Source organism: Pyrgilauda ruficollis, unplaced genomic scaffold, assembly GCF_017590135.1.
Source record: "Pyrgilauda ruficollis isolate IOZ18807 unplaced genomic scaffold, ASM1759013v1 scaffold131, whole genome shotgun sequence".
NCBI classification, from domain to species: domain Eukaryota; kingdom Metazoa; phylum Chordata; class Aves; order Passeriformes; family Passeridae; genus Pyrgilauda; species Pyrgilauda ruficollis.
Window position 1 is genome coordinate 1276826 of NW_024511544.1, and position 19331 is coordinate 1296156.

The 19331-nt window shown below is 42.5% G+C and overlaps 1 protein-coding gene across 2 annotated transcripts in view; it reads left to right on the top strand.

The window, feature by feature from the left end:
• The window catches only part of IQSEC1 (IQ motif and Sec7 domain ArfGEF 1), a 55966-nt gene that overhangs the window by 17009 nt on the left and 19626 nt on the right, over positions 1–19331 (top strand). For both annotated transcript variants that reach the window (XM_041459111.1, XM_041459113.1), the window contains exons 3-7: positions 418–1682; positions 14282–14443; positions 15713–15835; positions 16609–16775; positions 18322–18461. In XM_041459111.1, the coding sequence (XP_041315045.1) occupies positions 418–1682; positions 14282–14443; positions 15713–15835; positions 16609–16775; positions 18322–18461 (1857 nt within the window). The remainder of the gene's footprint in view (positions 1–417; positions 1683–14281; positions 14444–15712; positions 15836–16608; positions 16776–18321; positions 18462–19331) is intronic.

Genomic DNA, 19331 nt, shown 5'->3' on the forward strand with positions numbered 1-19331 from the left:
ATTAACAGTTTAATTAAGATTTAGTAGTTTTAACAGTTCATACTGTTAAAAGAAAAAACCATTCTTGGAACTGAGATTTTATGCTCCAGGAGTGTACTAGAATGTAATCATGCAAAATATTTTTCTAAGAAAATGAGTAATTTTGAAACCCAGGTGTTTTTGTTGTCACAGAAAGGAAGGAAGAACTTATTGCAACTGATATTCTCTTATATCTGTGAGGCGAATTAATATATTTTGTATTTTATGGTGGAATTTGCAGATTACTGTTCTGTTCATCATTGGAGTTTTGAGTTTTTACTTTCAAAACCAATACATATAAAGTATAATAAAGTGGTTATGAGAGTTAAATGTTTTGTGAGACTTTACCCTTGTCCTGAGCTGCACAGAGTGACGAGGGGTGCGTGTGTTCCCTGGCAGGTGGAGATGCTAGAACGGAAGTATGGGGGCCGTCTGATCACCAGACATGCCGCCCGCACCATCCAGACCGCCTTCCGCCAGTATCAGATGAACAAGAACTTCGAGCGCCTGCGCAGTTCTATGTCCGAGAACCGCATGTCAAGGCGCATCGTCCTGTCCAATATGAGAATGCAGTTTTCCTTTGAAGGACCTGAGAAAGTCCACAGCTCCTACTTCGAGGGGAAGCAAGTCTCTGTTACAAATGATGGGTCAAAGCTGGGCTCCCTGGTACCGTCGGAGTGCAATGAGCTCGGGGAGACAGCTACCATGAAGTCCCCGGCAGCATCCACTGATTTCACTGATGCTATAACAGAACTGGAGGATGCTTTTTCCAGGCAGGTGAAATCCCTGGCGGAATCCATCGATGACGCGCTGAACTGCCGCAGTCTGCATTCGGATGAAATCCAGAGTGCGGAGCAGGTCAGGAGCCGGGAGATGGAGAGGGAGAGCTGTGCCCCGAGCAAACCAGCGATCCACAATGTGGATCACAGGAAGCTGGACGAGATGACGGCGTCCTACAGCGATGTCACATTGTACATTGACGAGGAGGAGCTGTCCCCACCCCTGCCGCTCTCCCAGTCTGTGGACAGGCCGTCCAGCACGGAGTCGGACTTGAGGCTCCGCTCCGTGAACTCTTCCCAAGAGTACTGGTCCATGACCCACAAAGATGATAAGATAGACACTGATACGAGCTGCAGGAGTACCCCATCACTGGAATGTCAGGAGCAGAGGATGAGGATGGATCACCTCCCCCTGCTCACTATCGAGCCGCCCAGTGACAGTTCCGTGGACTTGAGCGATCGCTCGGAGAGGGGCTCATTAAAGAGACAGAATGCGTATGACCGAGGCATCACCAGCCAGCAAGGCAGCCCTAAACATATCCCTCACAGCATTCCTGCCAAGATCATCACCCGGGAGGAGCAGGACGCCAGGCACAGGGCTAGGCCCATAGACAGTCACTTGGCCATCAATGGCACAGCAAACAGGCAAAGCAAATCAGAGTCTGATTACTCTGATGGAGACAATGACAGCATCAACAGCACTTCCAACTCCAATGATACAATAAATTGCAGCTCAGAATCCTCTTCTAGGGACAGCCTAAGGGAGCAAACCTTGAGCAAACAAACCTACCACAAAGAGACTCGAAACAGCTGGGATTCCCCTGCCTTCAGTAACGATGTTATCAGGAAACGCCATTATAGGATTGGGCTGAATCTTTTTAACAAGTAAGTACAGCAGTTCCTGCCTTCCTCTCAGTGTCACTGAGAATGAACCAGGAATATTCTTCTTGTATCAGGTAAGGTAAGACTGGGGTCTGGTACTGACCTTCCAGTGAACAAACAAGGTCCTTGTGGTGACTGTTCATGTTCAAGTTGATGTCTTCATAGTTTAACAGCTTCAGGAGAAAAAGAAAAAATATAATTATATGTATAGGAATCATAGTAAATTATTGAAGATTAATCCAATTCCCTTCTTGGGGAAAGATATGGTGGTTTGGTCCTGATCCATTTTTGGGTGTTATGTTGTAAAAAATTCAGATTTCTTCCTGCCCTAATCATGTAGGTGGTGTGAAACTCATCATATAGGAATTAGAGACAGCATGCAGCGTATGATGAGTTTCCTGTTTAACACTGGCAGGGCCTGGAATTTGTTCAGTAGATTTCATTAAAGCTGTGATGCTAAAAGCCAATGCACTGAATATTTTTTATACTAAATGAATGTTTATCATTTATCACAGAACTATCACAAAATTTGTATTTCTGCCTATGACTCATAGTTTTCCTATCTTTTCCTTCTGGCTTGAGTGATTTCAGGCCTCCTTTTCAGATAGCAGTGCTTTGATGTGTTTGGATTGACAGGTTGGTGGTTCCTCATGTATTTGTTGTAACATTGCAGTCAGTTAAAGCTTTTTGGTGCCATCACATGAGCTGTGCATTACAGCCCCAGGTTTGGCTGTAAACACTTTCAGGTTTAGCTTTTAATCTGTGTGAAAATGCCTTTATGGGAGCTTCCAGCCGATTGGAATTATGCAACTCATAGGATCGCTGCTTGTGAAGTTGAAAGGGTAGGAAAATACATCAATTAGCTCTTTTTTAGTAGATTTGAAAATAACATCCTTGGCAGGGCAGGTGGGGAGGAAGGAGTTGGTGCCGTTGGCTGACATTTAACACTTGGTGTTTGCCTGGGTTTTGCACAGCAATTAAGCCTCGAGCAGTCAATGCTCAGTGAGCCTCAGGCTTGGTTAGAGTCTTTTGAGTCACTGCTGGAGGGGGTAGGAAAAAAGTGAATGGAAAAAGTGCTCAGGCAGCATGCAGGGGTGAATTAGAGCATTGGAAGCTGTCAGGTGCTGCTAGTGACACATCAGTAGGAGGCTGAAAGTGAAAAATAAACATCAGGAACAGACAAGAATAGAGGCAGTTGTTTGAAACAGATCGAAGTGACCTTGCTGCACAGATTTGCACAAAGATAAACCTGTTTTCTCTATTGTTGTGAGGTGATGTGCAGCTCCTCAGCAGTGAGTGCTGAAGGACAGGACTCTGCAGAACTCCAGGCAGCACCTCTGAGTGGCATCTTTCCTTTTCCCCACTGCATTTTATCTCCAGCATTGAAAGCAAAGTGAAGATTGTCATTACTTTTTGCTAAGTCAGTGTGATTCTATTGATTCCTCAGACAGTCCCCAAATATCCCACATATCCCACATGTCTTGGGTTTTGATTGTGGCCCTTGAAGTCTGAGGATTGTGACATTTTCCTTAATGTGCAGTGTTAGGTATTGAACTATCATAGAGTGTGATGGTGCACAAGTCTGTAAATTCATTTGAAAAGGGAGCTGGAGAACCTTCAAAGCTTTATTCTTGTGAAAGCTCAGGAGTCTCTAGAGAGTGCATCAGGTAGGATTGCAAATTGCATCTTGAGCTGAGTGATCAGTGCAGTGGCCAGGTCAATGCAGCAGAGTCACTTCACTGTCTTTTCACCACGTTATCTTCACAACAGATTTATGATCATAAAATGACGGAGCAATGAGAGTGCTGGCAGCAGCTCCTGGGAGGATGTGTGCTCCACCCAGGAGGAAGCACTGAAAGAAGTGGCTTTGGACTTAGCTAGTACAAGAAGGCAACTTTTTTTCCAAATGTCTGCATCTATCAGAGGAAATTTTAGGCATGTCTTTTACAAGGAGTTCGGGTTAATTTCATTGTGTCTTTGAAATCTTCCTTGCAAATTAAGATCCCAAGCCTTAATTAACAAATCTCCTTTCTTTGTGGTACATGAAGCTTGGCTGAAATGCAAAGAATTAAGAACCTTAAAGAAGTACATGAATTGTAGCAAATACTTCTGCTTTGTTCAGCAGAAGTGGTAAAAGGATTAGGATTTTAAAAGCATGGAAAGTCACTGTCATCTCAATTGAAATTTCAATTTTTAGCTTTTCTGGCTTTCCTATTTTAATAACAATTTTCAGAAGCCAAAGTGCAGTTTTCTTATCAGAGGCTCTTTGTTAGGATAGGCAGTTATGGGTGGGGTAAAAGTTGAGCACAGCTGGTGGTCCAGTTCACTTAATCACTGATAGATGCAAAACATCGGCAGCACAAAGCTCCCAAGAGAATGGGCAACACAAGATATTGGGAAAAAATATAGGTAATTGAAAATCACTTTTCTGGAAGTTCTGTTGGAAGGTGTCCCTGCGCATGGCAGAGGGTTTGGAAGAAGTCATCTTTAGGATCCCTCCCAGCCCAAACCATTCTGTGACTCCATGATCATCACTTGATCACAGAATTTTTTTCAAAGTGTAAGTTGACCTTCAATTTGGAACCTTAGTGTTCATTAAAGAAGTGCACTTGCACTTTTTGAAGGCATTTTGTAGTAGCCCCTAAGCTAGAAGGTAAAGTATCCCCCAAAATGGAATGATTTCTGCCAAAGAAATTGCAAGTGAGTAACAGCTTTTGTGCTCTGCTGTGGCTCTGAATGGCAGCAGTGATTCCCCCTGCAGTGGGCTGGCAGTGTGTGTTCCCATTCATTCCTCCCCAAAGGAAGGGCTGCAGGTGCATGCCCAGAGTGCAGCAGCTCCCAGGGAGCCCTGGGCAGGCCAGCTGTGTTGAATTAGGCATTTTCTTCAGTGGAGCTGGAAAGGGATGTGGACTGGGTGAGATACACTAGAAACCATTCCTCCCTCACAGGCAGAAGGAAAACACTACCTAGAAAGGTTTATTTTGTAGGCTGCAAATCCTGCCAATGCAAATCCAGCCTTCGAGACTGGTTTGCTTATAAACAAGGCTTCAAGAGGCCTTTTGAATGCTGCTTTAAGAACAAAAACAAGCAGAAAAAAATTAAAAAGAGCTGTGATTTCATTCTCCTGTTTGTTTTGACTGCAGGCTGGAAATACCAGGTTTACCAGTTATTGCACCCCATTCTGGTAGGATTTTCAGGTTCCATCTTGCTACTGATGCACTGATGGTTCTGAGAGATTAACTAGAAGTGTTTAACCTCAGCAGCGTGAGACGTGTCCTGCCCGTGGGTCAGCAGTGCAGGGCTGGCATTCTGTGCACGGGGATTGCCCAGAGCCTTGTGCCACCAGGGGGGTGACAGCAGCTCTGGGTCCCTGCCAAGAGTTTGTGGCTGCCAGGTGTGTTTGTTGCTAACACTGCTCGGGGTCACCGTGTCCCCTGCCCGCGGTGACACACCCGGCAGGGCCATGACAGGGACAGGGACTGGGCAGTGCCTGCTCAGCACTCCTGGGCACAGGGCACAAACACCTTCTGTGCTAACAAAGCAGTGTCAGCAAAATGGGGACAACATCCGAGTGGTTTGAAAACTTGTTGAAGCTGTGCCTGGTGTTATAGAAGATGGGAGATAGGGTTGGCATTGCTCAGACTCAGTTTTTAATCTAGCAGAGCCTGGAGTCATGTTTAGTGTCTCCTTTGGGATATCAGCTGTTGGCAGGCACTGCAAATGGTCCTCCCATCTGGCAGGGTTCCTGTGGCATTGTGTTCCTTGCCATGGGAACCAGTCTTGCTGGTGCAGATTGCTGACATTGCTGGTGAGGAGAGGCTGCAAAGTGCAGCTCGGGGGCTGTTTCACTGCTCTGAGCTTGATGCCAGGGCATAGTTTAGGCTTTCATCCTAATCCTACATGTACTTCTTGGGGATACATGAACATGACACCATTTTACAGTGCTAGAACAGAGCCTGGGCCAGCAATAATTTTACAATAAATTTTCCCAGATGCCTTTCACTCCCCACCTCCCTTCTTTTGTCCTCTTTTCCTCTCTGGAAAGGGCAGTGACATATGGAGAACTATTCCCCACTGTCCTCAGTGCATTACAATGCTCTGTGCTGAAGGGTTTGCTGTAGGTTCTTTTATAACAGGACATTATCAAGGTTCCTGCTATTCCAAAGTTCTCCCGAAGGATTTATTGACAGAGATAAAAAAGCTTCAGTATCTGTTTGCAATATGCAATGATGTATCATCATTAGCCCTGAAAGCCCTACTGGCTTTCTTTATTGCACAGTGGGGATGATTTTATTCCAATTTAAAACCCACTGTTGAATTGGATACTAATTCCAGGAGCAGACTTTTCCCAACATTTCTAGATTCCCCGGAATATTAATTTAAGAAGTTTTTTTTCTTTTACTAAGCAGATATGAGAGGAATTTGCTGAGTGCTGGTGGGATTATACCAAAGACAATATTACAAATTACAGTTTCTAGATAAAATCATGTTTGAAATCTGAGGCACACAATAATAATATTGTGAGAAGGCACATTTTTCATTTTCCATGAAAGCAGTTTTAACTGTTCAGCAGAGGTATAAGGTTTCCATCATTTCCCATCTCCAGGCAGAGACTGAAGGTAATCTGGATTCCTACGTAGTGTCACACTCAGAAAGTGCTGCAGCCTCGGATTCTATTTGAAATCCTTTAAAATTGCCAAATGTTGCTTACTTGGTTTTTGAAAAAGTAGTTTTGCAAGTAGTCATTAATTTAACTCTTGTAGTAAGTGCACTAATCTGGTGTTCTCAATTTACACCCATCATACTCATAATGAATTTCAGTTAAGATGCTGAACATTCTTCCTGTATTGCTTAGAGTCAGTCTCATCCATTCTAATATCTGGTCTCTAAACATGTGCTTTTGAACATGGTTTTTTTTTTTAACATTTTGCTCCTTTCAATTTGAATTTGGAAGCTTATTGGAAACATTTCTAATGATTTTAAACTTCACAAATACAGATTGAGTAGGAGGGAGAAGGTGTAAATCAAACTGAGTTGGTTCTCTTTACCTTTGAATTCTTTTATTTTACCAGCTGATCCCTAATATCTTCAACGATTTTTTTGAATGATTTGATAGAAAGAGGAAGGGGGAGAGAAGAGGCTTGGCCAGGATTTCACAACAGAGCCATTTGCTGTCCTCGTGTGTGTGCTGAGAGGGACTTTACTGTTGTTGCAACATCTGGACTGCAGATTATTCAGGCGCAGTTGGTTCCAACAAAAATGAAAATCAAAGCGCTCCATGTAACTTGTCCTCTAACATGCCGAGGAGTTAGTAAGAGGAGAAGAATGTTCTTAGTATGACTCTCATTATTTCTAAAAACATTTAGCCCTAAGTGAGAACACCCAAAGAAAAAAAAGCTTTGTGTGTTTTGCTTTGTTCTGTGCGTGTTTTATCTTTTCTCCCAGAGGAGCCATTTTTCCTCCTTTTTTTCCAAAACAAGCGCTTGGATTAGCATAAATTTTATTCCATCCAAACAAGCTGAAATGTAGAACCAATAGTAAATTGAAGCGCCGGGTTCAAATATGGGCACGGGGATTCCTTTTATTGCCATTAACAGGCAATATAAACTTTCCCAAATGTTGGAAGCAAATGTGGCTTTGCTGGAAGCAGCAATAGCTGAGTGTGAGTGGCCCTGGATCCCTGCAAGAGCCATTACCTCATCCCTGCCTCCAGCTCTGGCTGCCTTTAAACATTCCAGGCACACTCCTGCCTCCCTGCTATGTGCCAGGAATGGGAGCTGAGCTCTGACAATGCCTGTGTGCCTCCTGTTGGAAAATGAGCCCATGAATGGAGGAATTTCGCTGGCTGAGCAGCTCCAGACAGTGGCTGATGTGGCTCCAGGTGCCTGAATTGGAATTCCTTCTGTCCAAACATCTCCAGTGGTCAAATTTTGGGGGTGACAAATGTTACCAGCTGCCTTTGCAGGAATCCAGGGGACAGTCGGAATAGGGACATGGGAATGCTGTGTAGGAAGAAGAGTTGAGAAAAAGGGAAGGTCCCAGCAACATTTTCTTGTGTAACAGTTCATATCTATCAACTGAATTGGGGTTTTGTAGCTCGTAATTGGCAAATCAGGAGATCTTTAAAGTGTACTTGCGCAAAAGGTATCCCTTTCAAAGGGAATGTGACTGTCAGAGTTTCCCATTTTTACTCAGCAGAGGTGCAGAACTTGAAGCTGAAGTGCTTCTGTTTGGTGTAACTGTGGTGAGTGTGTGGAAAGAGGATTTAGGGCAGGGACACGAGAAGACATAAAGACAGGGACTGTTCCTTAATTTAAAGGACACAGTCATCCTAAAGTGTTGCTCCTGACAACACTTGCATAAACATGAGAGCAATACTCAGCCCTAGCACACAGTTCTGAGAGAGGCAACCAGTTTTCCATGTGTCTTGTCCCAAAGTGGAATGTGCTTTGCCCTGCTGACAGCTATAAACTCCTGTCCTTGCTCTGTGAGAAGTGCAGTGGGATCAGAGGAGGTGAGAACAACCTCACAGAGTGTTTTGGTCCGTTAATTTAACTAAAATATTTCCTTCTTATTGCCTTCTTGAGAGGAAGGAAGGAGTGGGGGGGACAAAAAAGCAGGCTGCCCACTGCCAAGAGAGGGAATAATGAGGAGGTAGGAAACGCTCTGGCAGGATGACTCAGGGCTGTTTTCACTAGCAAGGACATGTCCAGCTACTGCATTGTGAGTGCTTGGGGTGTGCCTCTGTGCCTCTCCACTGCCTGCTCTATTCCTCAGGAATGATGCTTCTTACACAGGAAAATCCTTTTTCCAAAACAGTTTTATTAGAATGAGCCAGACTTTCTGCTCAGGAGCATTTAAGTGCCTTTCATACACTTTTATGCCCTTTGATACAATTTTTACCATTTTATAATCAGCTCTGATTCTGGCAGTACTTTTCAGACCAACCTAAACATCCAGTAGCAGTAATAATGTTCAACGTATAATTTCCTGGCACCTTGCTAGGAAATGATGCCATAAAGAAACTGGTTGGCCAGGCAGAAAATCATGGTAGGCCACGTAGGTCAGTTGCCCAATTTAATGAAAATATACATCTGCAGAGTTTCCTCTCTTTATTTTGCTCCCCCACCAAACAGAACCAGACCCTGAGATCACTTCCTGGTGAATTCTTTCCTTAGTGAGGAATGGAGTGGAAATTAACTTTTCGTGAACAGAGGTTACTCCAGGTAATTTGGTGTGATTGCAGGCGTGTCCTGACCTTTCCATCTGTGGTGGGAGGTCTTCAATGAACTTCAGATAATTAATATCCTAATGTGGGAGAAATCATCCCCACTGGGGGCAAACTGTAGTGCTCCTGCCCAAATCAAGGGGATAACTATCTTCCTGTTTCCATGAAATGCGGAGGGGAGAAATGTGCTCTTTCCTGGCTTATTTTCCTGACCCAGGGATTTTTTCGTGTAATTACCAGAAGATGCAATTTGCAGCCAGTTTTTCTTTCTCTTCATTAAACAGTTGTGCAATTGAGAAAAGTACAGCTCAGGTTTCCCACTCAGTTTCTCTCATTTTCCTCTTCTCAATCCACTTTTGCTTTGCTGTAGGGTGAACTCTGACAAGTTGTTTTGGCACTAGTTTTGGCAGTATTTTAAGGATATTGGTTTTTTCCATCTTAGCCAGAAGGTTTAAAATAGACCTAAGGATTCTCTTGGCTTCACTGCAGTAGCAGTGGGCTCTTCAGCAAAAGCAAAGCAAGAAATACAACCATAGAAACAAAACTGAGCTGTGTGCCAGACTAAGGAGAATGTTCAACTAGCTTGTTATTTCCAGCTTGGTTATTTAAAAATATTTAACTTCTTAAATTATTCTAAGAAAAGTCTTAGGTTCTTGCTTTAAAAAAGCCATCCCTGGATTTTAGTGTTGAAGTAATGCTTATTTTTGTGACAACTGTAAATATTTTCAAAATGAGATCGCTGGTATCAAAGGCAAGAGAGATTATTATTATTTATTTTTTACAGAGGGCTGGCATAATAGCTGCATTAAACTCTCCACCTCTTGTGACATGAAAAGATTTCTTTGGCAGCTGTATGTTTGTGAAGTGTTCCTGTTTGCAGTGGGTTTCTAACAGCCTCTAAGAAATGTTTGTACTTCTGGTTTGCTCGTTTTCAAATTGTCTCAGTTTCCCTGTAGCAGAGACAAGGAACCAACGAACACAGGTGTGCCTTCAGAATCCTGGAGTTACAGAAGTTTCACCAAGCTTCTCACTCCCAGTCAGGCTGGCTTTGCCCCCTTGTTTCAGTCAGCTGTTAGAGCAGTGTGCTTGTGGTTATTTACACTGTTCATAAATCCCTGCTTTAATTCAGATGATACTTCTGGCATTGCTGGGTATTGGAAATGGCCCGTGCTCGTTTGTTAATTAATGCTCTCATTTTATAGCTCTCTTACTGTCTGAGCTGCAAAAGGAAATACAAAGATTTCATGTGGTTTTGGGTGTTTCTAAGCTTTACATGTTCAGCTCATCAGGAATGGGCAAGGCTTTATCCACCTTTGTGCTGTGGTTTTGTGGCAGGTTTCTGTTGGAGGCAGTGTTTGTTATTCATTCTCTCCTCTAGGCTGCTGTGGACACAGGCACTTTATCCTCAGTGTGGCTTGGATACTACAAATGATGGTGCAGCTGTTGGGAGAGCTTGACTGGATTTAAAATAAAAATAATAAAAACCAAGCCAAACCAAACCACCAAACCACACCGCCAAAAAAAATGCACCAAAAATCAAAACTTAAAACAACAGCAAAAAAAAGAAACAAAAAAGAACCCCAAACCCTAAAAAAACACGAAGCATCTTTTTGACCTGCTTCAGTTTGTCAGGAAGTCCCAAATCAGCAATAGGAATGTTAGAGGAGCCTGCTGCCAGTGCCACTGGAGTGCTCACCCAGCTCAGCACTGGGGTTTACCGGGTTTGTCCTGCCCCAGGACTGCCCAGGAGATACCAGGGCATCTTGTGCTGATCCCTCTTCCCATCCAGAATCCAACTAAAAGCTTTTCCTCCACCAAATTAATTTTTCAGAATTACTGCAGTGTTTTTGTAAAAGCAATATTTATTGAAAATTTAAGGAGAACAGTTTGGATGTGTTTAGGAAGTCAAATCAGGTTTTACCCTTCCCTTCTTCCAAGGGGGAGCTGTCTCTGCCTGGCTTTCCTGCCTTCTCAAACTCTGGCAGGTCTTGAGCACTTCTGGATCTGGCTGGTACTCTCTAAGAAATGAGTTTATTAAAATATACTGGCTTGATCTGTTATATTGAAGTTTGCATTAATCCTTCCATCAGTTTATTTCCCTTAGAAGTCACTTTAAACTAACCTAAATGTCTTGTTATTAATCAGTTTCTGGCAAGATCCTCAGTCCTTTAATCAACCTCTGAGAATCTTACGAAAAAATTTTGCACATCTTCTGGTGTTGATTTTTTCTTCTTCTTTCAATAGATCCTTGTGATTTGATTTTTTTTTTTTTTTTTTGGTTGTTGTTTCATTTTAGGTTGCTTTGTTGGGTTTTTTGAGACAAAAGACCTTTTTAAACTTATTTTGGAAGCAACCTTGTAAATATCAAAAGTTCTCTAAATAAACTACATCATCAGCTATGCAAGGTGCTAATGTTAGAGGGTTTATTTTGATATTAGTTAATATATTCAAATCTGAAAATAACTGCTCTGCTTCTGCTGCTTCCTCCGTTGCTATTCATAGATTTCTTATCTTGTCTGTTATTGGTCTGTGTAATTAACAAGCCATCAGTGGGAATTTTCCTAATCACAAAAGACTCTTAGTTGTAAGTACAAAACGGTCTGTGCCCAACTCTGAGCAGACAGAAATGAGGATAACGTATCCAGGTGTCCTGTCCTGGTCAGTCCTGACCCTTGTGTCCCACTCCCTTCTGCATCCAGTCAGACACTTGAAAAAGTCAGGCTTTGGTGTAAAGGAAGGTTTGTTCGGTTTAGAACAGCTGGCGTTGCCAGCAGAGAATCCCTGGCTGCTTGTGTTGTTCAAACCTGCCCTCCCCACGGCCTGGCAGATCCCTGGTGTGAAAAAACACCTTGGGAAAGAGTAAATGAGTTTCTGGTGGTTTACTGGAGGTCAGCACCACAACCTTCACATCCTCCTGGTGCATTTAGGGAGCAACTCCTTCAGACTTGGTGGTATTTGAAATTTCTGGTGTTGGAGGTGACTGAAATTTCCATTATGCTATTTAGTTCTTCAGTTTCTCTGACTTGGAAAAGAGACAAAATGCTGCTTATGTTAAAAGCAGAAAGGGGAGGCCCCCTTGAGTACATTTTTCTCTGAACCTATTGTTAACTTCACTTTTGAAGTAAAATTTCCTTGGAAATACAGCACTTCAGAACACTCTGGAAGAGTCATCATTTTCTGGTAAGTACTTTTCCTGGTGAATAAGATAATGTCCCTCCTGGTGGGAGGTGGGAAGGAGCTTAAAACAATAAACCCCTGAGCCTGCCTTACTTACGAGGTGATTGATCAAACAGGGAAGGAGCAGCCTTCATTCTTACAGCTTGGGAGTTCAGGTGTTATTTTCATGTTATTGCTGCCAGGTTACAGCTTTTGTAACAAACTGGACTATTCTAAATAATCCTAGACTGCTGTCAAATAACCCTAGACTGTAAAACTGTTTCACTCCAGCATGAGGGGAGTATCAATGGGAAAAGAGCTCTTGGCTTCCAGTGTTTTATAAATGGATTTTAAACTCTGTTTTGGACACTCACCTAGCCTGGTTTGAAGGGTATTTGAATCAAGTGACTTCATATTACTGAACCAGGGCAAAGCTTCTTAGGTGAAAAAGCAGACCCTGACTTATTTAAAATTATATAATCAGAGAGGGGTTGATGAAAAATAAATTATTTTATCTTTGTGATGATTTTAAATGTTCAGGCTTATACAGGTGTTAGGAATTCACATTGGTTTTTAGTACAGTAAGCAATGATTCAGCATTTTCTATATGTCAGGTAAAGGTGATCTTTGGACTAAGCTGTGGGTTTTGAGTGCTGTTTTCTGCTTTGACAGTCACTGGAGAGGAGCTCTCCTGGGTTTGTATTTCTCTGAATTTACTAGACAGATGTAGCTCACTAACAAGAGGGATGGAGAAAACTATTCCTGTTTTTGTTGGATGCTGTGAATTTAAATTTAGAAAGATTAAGGATTCTGAAATACAGTTCAAAAGCATGTGAACATAGCAATTACATTACTTACAGAAAAGAAACTTTCTAGTATGAAGGAGATTAGTTTTAGAAGATGACCGTGTGTGTAATCTTATTTCAGATGAAAAGAGCCACAAAGCCTGATGCAAGAAATTGAGATTTGAGAACTCCCTTTTGATTAAATTATATATATTTCTCTGATCTGTCTAATTCTTAATAGGGTATTAAGTGTATAATAATGGAATGTAAAAGAGTAGGAGAACTGAATGATGATGTATTTAGGAATGTTATTTGCAATTAAAACCCTGGGGAAGGGTTATGGTTGTGTGATCAACCTTCCATAAAAATAGCACGGTCACCTTGTCCTCTCTGATTGATTTTGCTTGCCTTAAAGGAAATATCTTTTAGGTCATCCAGCAAGCTGCAAACCACCCACTCTTACAGGTGGACATTATAGCTTAATTCCACACAAAATAAAGCCGATGATGGAATTACTGGTTCTGTAAAGATTCTCCTTGAATATTTATAAAAGCAATGATAGTTTTCTGCTGTGTTGCACTGCTGGATGATGCAGTGCACAGTGTGCTGTAAGGGGGATTTTGCAGCACTTGAGAATAAAGCAGCATTTGGCTTTATAAGCAATATATTTTACTGCCAGCTCTGTCCCAACCCTCCTCCCCAGAACACATCTTAATAAGTTAAAATGAGTGGCTTTGGTTTGCTTTGTTTTGGGATGTGAAAGTGGTTACAGCTAAATCTGCAGCTGTATGAAGAGATGTAAAACACTGCAGAAACTGGAAAGGTGCTTGTCTGAGGGAGGAAAATCTGGGGCAGTGGGTGTGTTAAAGAGAGGAACTAAAAGTCTCAATTAGATGAGAGCGACACAATTTTTAATTGCTTCTTTTTGCTTGACTGGCTGTAGTTTTCCCCCTTATTTTTTGTTCTCTCAGCTTGCAAGGGCCATCACTTCACATGTTTTTATCCATTAAGTTTAACTTTTGCCAGCAGGCAGGGGGAGGTCGGGGAGCTCCTTGTTTCTTGTTTTTCAGCAGCAGCTTTTCAGTTCAGTTTCTGGAAGGTACCTCTTTCCCAGCAATAGGAGCTTTTAGTAGCTGGTGTTGGGCTTTGCTTCACTGGCAAGGGAGGCTGGCTGCATCCAGAGCTTCTCCTTGGGAGGGTTCTGGAGCAGGGAATGTGTGAAAATAGGTGAGGATGTGTCTCAAAGCCGTCAGTTCTTAGCAGTGAGCAATGCATCCAGCTGCACATTCCTGCAGATACACTAGCCCATCCTGCTGGTTAAAAGTGATTGAATATATTGACCATCATTGACAGAACTGTTGTGGAATCTTAATCAGATGTGATCAGGAGGAATGGAGGGAAAGTCATACTTTTGCACTGTCATTTCTCCTCAGAAAACCCGAAAAAGGAGTCCAGTACCTCATCGAGCGAGGGTTTGTGCCCGACACTCCGGTCGGGGTTGCCCACTTCCTGCTGCAGAGGAAGGGGCTCAGCAGGCAGATGATCGGAGAGTTCCTGGGAAACCGGCAGAAGCAGTTCAACAGGGACGTGTTGGAGTGAGTATTGTGTGGGGAAGGGGCGAGCACTGCCCCCCCCGGGACATCTGCTATCTCCATGGCTCACAGAAATGCTGTTTCATTCCCCTCCCCATCCTGTTGTTGGCCAGCGTGTTCCTGGGGGTCCTTAATTGCGCTAATTACTTCATTTGGAGTCTGCACATGTGCTTTACACCTTGGAATGGGAAAACACCATTTACGCCAGGAATGGCAAAAGGGCTTTTGACACCCTGACAGAACTTGTAATAATGGGAAACCTGTGAGCATTATTGCAGAACTGATAATAATGTTTAGGCGAGGATTGGAAAGGGTGTGAGAAATTCCAGGCTCATTGTTTCATTGTGCTTTTGCATAAAAGGAAAAATATTAAAAGCAAGAGGAATAAATTACTTGCTGTTAATCTACATTTGCTACACTGTTACTGAAAGAAAAATATGAGCTCCTGCAATTTGTCATTGTATATCTATACATTTAAGATAAAGCTTTTAAAAGTGGATGGTGCTTTCTGTGGTTTCTGCATTACAGTGCTGTTACTTGCAGTGATTCATGTTTGGTCATTTCAAAACTAAAAGCTAAGCTTAAAGGAAATTTATAAGCCTCTGATTTTAAAGCAGTCTTTAAACAAAGTATTAGATGACATAGTTCATGTTGCTGATTATATTAAAATGGTTCCCTTTTATATTTTGTCAGCGCTGTATTTTCAGAGCAAGAAAGTAATTATTTCTCCATAAATGTTAACTGAAAGTCATGGCAAATGATGGGGAGATGAGTATTACAGTAATAATAAGAAAGTATCCAAACAAGGTTCTTTTTTCTCTCTGCAATTAAGAATGTTCCTAGACACAGGGCCATTTGGTACAGATTATTGTGCCTGCTGCAGGCTGTCTGAGATATGATATTTTGAGCAGTATAAACTATTTATTATTGTTGGAGGCATTGTGATGGTTGATTGGCCTGGAAGCACAGAGCTAATAATTATTTGTGGCAGTGGTACATCACTTACAATGATCAGACATTTGTTATTCCAGCAGGTCTCCAGTTAAAAAACACAAGGGTCTGCTCACATGTGCACATTCTCATTGATCTGTTATTTTCAACCTCCCTTCACAGCTTACTGCAATTATTGCAATTGCTGCTGAAAGTTTAAAAAACAATTCCATGAATATCTGTCAGAGGGAAAATTGGAAAGTTTTTTCTCTTTCAAAATCTTCCCTTTGTACTGTGTTGTTAGAAATGAAGAGACACGATGTGAATCTGTTTTTGTCCTAGCTGTGTGGTGGATGAGATGGACTTCTCCACAATGGAGCTGGATGAAGCACTCAGGAAATTTCAGGCCCACATCCGTGTCCAAGGAGAAGCCCAGAAGGTGGAGCGGCTCATTGAGGCTTTTAGGTAGGAAGTGAAATAAATCCCTCAGTCACCAGAAACCTGCTGCTTTGCAGTCAGACTGCAGAACTGGGGAACTTGGGCTTATCCAAGTTACTTTCTTGATTATTTTCAGTGTCATCATGAGGTACAAACACTTTCAAATATGTCTTGTTTGTGGGGGTGGTTGCTGAGTATGGATTAGGAAGTTTCATTTGCTGGTGTTGTTCACCTGTGGCATTTATATTAATAGAACTTTCTCAGAAGTTCATTCTGGCAACAGTTGAAAAGATACTCAAGATTTTTTAACATCTCTAAGAATGTATTTGGCTTTAGTAGTTTATATGAGTGGAATTAAAAGCCCATCCACTTTCTAGGGTATGTATACTCCTGACTTTTCATTAAATACTTCAACAACAGTGGGAGAAAGAGGAGTCACTTATCAGTACTGACAGAGGTGTATCCAGGGCAGGATAAGGTGGAAATCACCACATGGCAGTAAGCCAGAATCAATGCTGTGTTCTTACCTGCTCTCGGGGTATTAATCACTGAAAAAAAAGGGATATAGAAGTTATTGTAGTAAGTGAAGTTACAGTTAAGGAGAAACAAACTCCTTGCATGTTCAGGGATTGCCTCATGAAAACATGTGGATGGAATGCTAAAGCTGTGTCCAGTTCTGATTCTGTGAATTCTGTGGAAAGGGAGCAGTAGCTTGCTGAGGCTCAGGAATGCAGCAGGTGGGTTGTTTGGTGCATTTGAGCAGTGCCTCCCAGCCCTGACAGCCTCCCTGGTGTTCCCAGCCAGCGTTACTGCATCTGCAACCCGGGCGTGGTGCGGCAGTTCCGCAACCCCGACACCATCTTCATCCTGGCCTTCGCCATCATCCTGCTCAACACCGACATGTACAGCCCCAACGTCAAACCCGAGCGCAAGATGAAGCTGGAGGACTTCATCAAGAACCTCAGGGGTAAGAGACCCTAAGGGCAAAGCTCCTCAAAGCTTTTCCCTGTCATTGTCCTTGCAGGGACACACTGTGTCTTCTTGGAACAGCTTCACACTGCTGTCACCTGGCTGCCATTTGGACAGACTTTAGTCATTTCTGTAACAGCAAAACCAGAATTCTGTCATATTTTGTCATTTTTATCTTGTCTTTCTTGAGTGGATGGATGTATTGTCAGGACCGTTCATTTTAGGACCAGTAAAACCAAAATACTTGTGGGGTTCTGGAATTTCAGATCTTGAAAATGGAAGTCCTAGTTGGTGATTTTATTCCCTGAGATTTATATAAGGCAGCAATGAGCAACCTGTGCTTAGCAGATGTGCCAGCTTAGCAAAGTTTAAGTTAGTGCTGAGATTTTATTATAAAATCCACAAATACTCCAAAGGCCTGATATGCATCTCTTGGCATAATGCTGCAGTTACCTTTGTGGAGTTAGCCACAGCACATTCTCTCTGAAGTGCAGCATGCATGCCAGCAGTTCTGGTTACTGCAGCCATTTCTGTAACAAGCTACCTTGCTGCAGTAAATCACTGCATCACAAAGGGTGGCTGTGGAAGGCTTGGCCATGTGGCACAGAGCAGAGGTGGTTTTGCTTGCTTCTATCTGCAAACAAATTGTATTTTATCACTGTATTTTTTATGGGAGCAGTTGTTGCACTGAGATGACAAAATATTCCATCTTTGCTTCTGAATGAGAGATAAGAGTTTATTGCTTTAAAACCTGTTAAAAAAAATACATGCACCTCCCTGTCCCCAGAAAATCCAGCTTTAAGTCACTTAGTGAAATTGGACTCCTTCCATTGCTATTAAAAATTTAGGGTAAATCATTCAAGACAGTGTGGCATTTGTTAGAATGCCATGCCAATGATAATCACACAGTGCTAAACAATAATATTGGATCTGGGCTGTTTTGTTGATTTGTTTTTCTAGACTAAACTAGTTATTTTTGAAATCTTATAGGAAATATTGGTTACATAATTTTAATGCATTCGTAAGGTTCTCACATAGGAAATTATTTCATGAACATTGAGTAATATTGAGACAGAGGCAAAATGAAATGGTTCTTCTGCTTCCTCCCAGGGGTGTATTCCTAGGGGAATGTTGGAGGTTTTAGTGTTAAATTCCTAAAAAGGAATTTAACTCATTGTAGCTTTAATACCAAACAGAGGTGTGAAAGAAAAAAAAATCCTTTAGGAAATCAGCCTTTTTATATCTTAGTTTCAGATGGGAGTTTTAAAACAAAAAATTCCCAAACGTGGATGATCTCCATCAATGTCTTGGTGTATGGGCAGCGAGCTTCTGGACCAAAATCAGTGTTTAAATCGTGTTCCCACCACTTCTGTGTGGCTGAGGCAGCACAAGGACACACAGGAGGAGCTGGCTGGCAGCTGGGAGAAACCAGCACAAACATCCAGGCAGGCAGGCAGCACTGGGAGGGCAGGAAAGCAGAGAGTGCCCAGGATTCTATCCTCTGTGTGGGTGAGATCCCTGCTAACAGCAGCTTGGCCCTGCAGGGGTGGATGATGGCGAGGACATCCCGCGGGAGATGCTGATCGGGATCTACGAGCGCATCCGCAAGCGCGAGCTGAAGACCAACGAGGACCACGTGTCCCAGGTGCAGAAGGTGGAGAAGCTCATCGTGGGCAAGAAACCGGTGAGTGCCCTCTGCTCTGCCGTGGGGCACGGGCAGGGCAGCACGGCTGGGCTGCTCCCCTCCACAGACTGGCCCACGAATGGCAAAGGGCAGAAACTGTCAGAATCATTCCCTATAAGGTTGACTTAAATTCTGGAGTGTCTGTGCAGATGAATTTTGGTTTTGCAGTCATGGGTGATATGATGACTTTAGGAGTCTTAAAATGCTTTATTGTGAAGCTTTACAGTTCTGAAATACCTGCATTTTAGGCAGTTCTCTAGTTTATTTCTGAAGAATCAAAGTGATTTGTTAATGTGATATTGTAGAGAACCGTATTTCAAAATGTGCACTGTCAGTTATGGCTCCATAATTTACAAGAGTAACAGAGAAGTTCTGTTCACATCAGCATCTTTGTCACCTGCTCAGCTGCTTCCATGCCCTGGGATTTGTAAGGGGACATGGGGTCATTTTATCTCAGGACATATCTGGAAATCATGTCCCGGGGATTCTGGTCCTGGGTTTGAGCATCCAAAGATAGGATTGTTGTGGGAAAAGTCCTGAAATATTTTGCTATATAAATGAATCTTCAAAGCATCTCTTGGAAAAGGAGAGCGAAAAGAAAGGCCACAGCATTTTGCCTCCGAATGTGGATCTCAGGATTCTCCCTTTTACAGTTAAAGGGTTTTGAACTGCAATCTCTTCTCAGACAAGCCTTAGTCAGGGGAAGGGGGAAGGGAATGAGGGACCACCAAAAATCTAATTTTGGTCTGCTTCCAGTAAAGAATGTGCTGAGGAGATCTCTTTGAAGAAGCAAAGGAAAGAAAGCAAAATTTTTACAAAAGCTTGTATCTATTTTTGAGAGGAAGAGACATAAATATTCTGAAGTCAGTA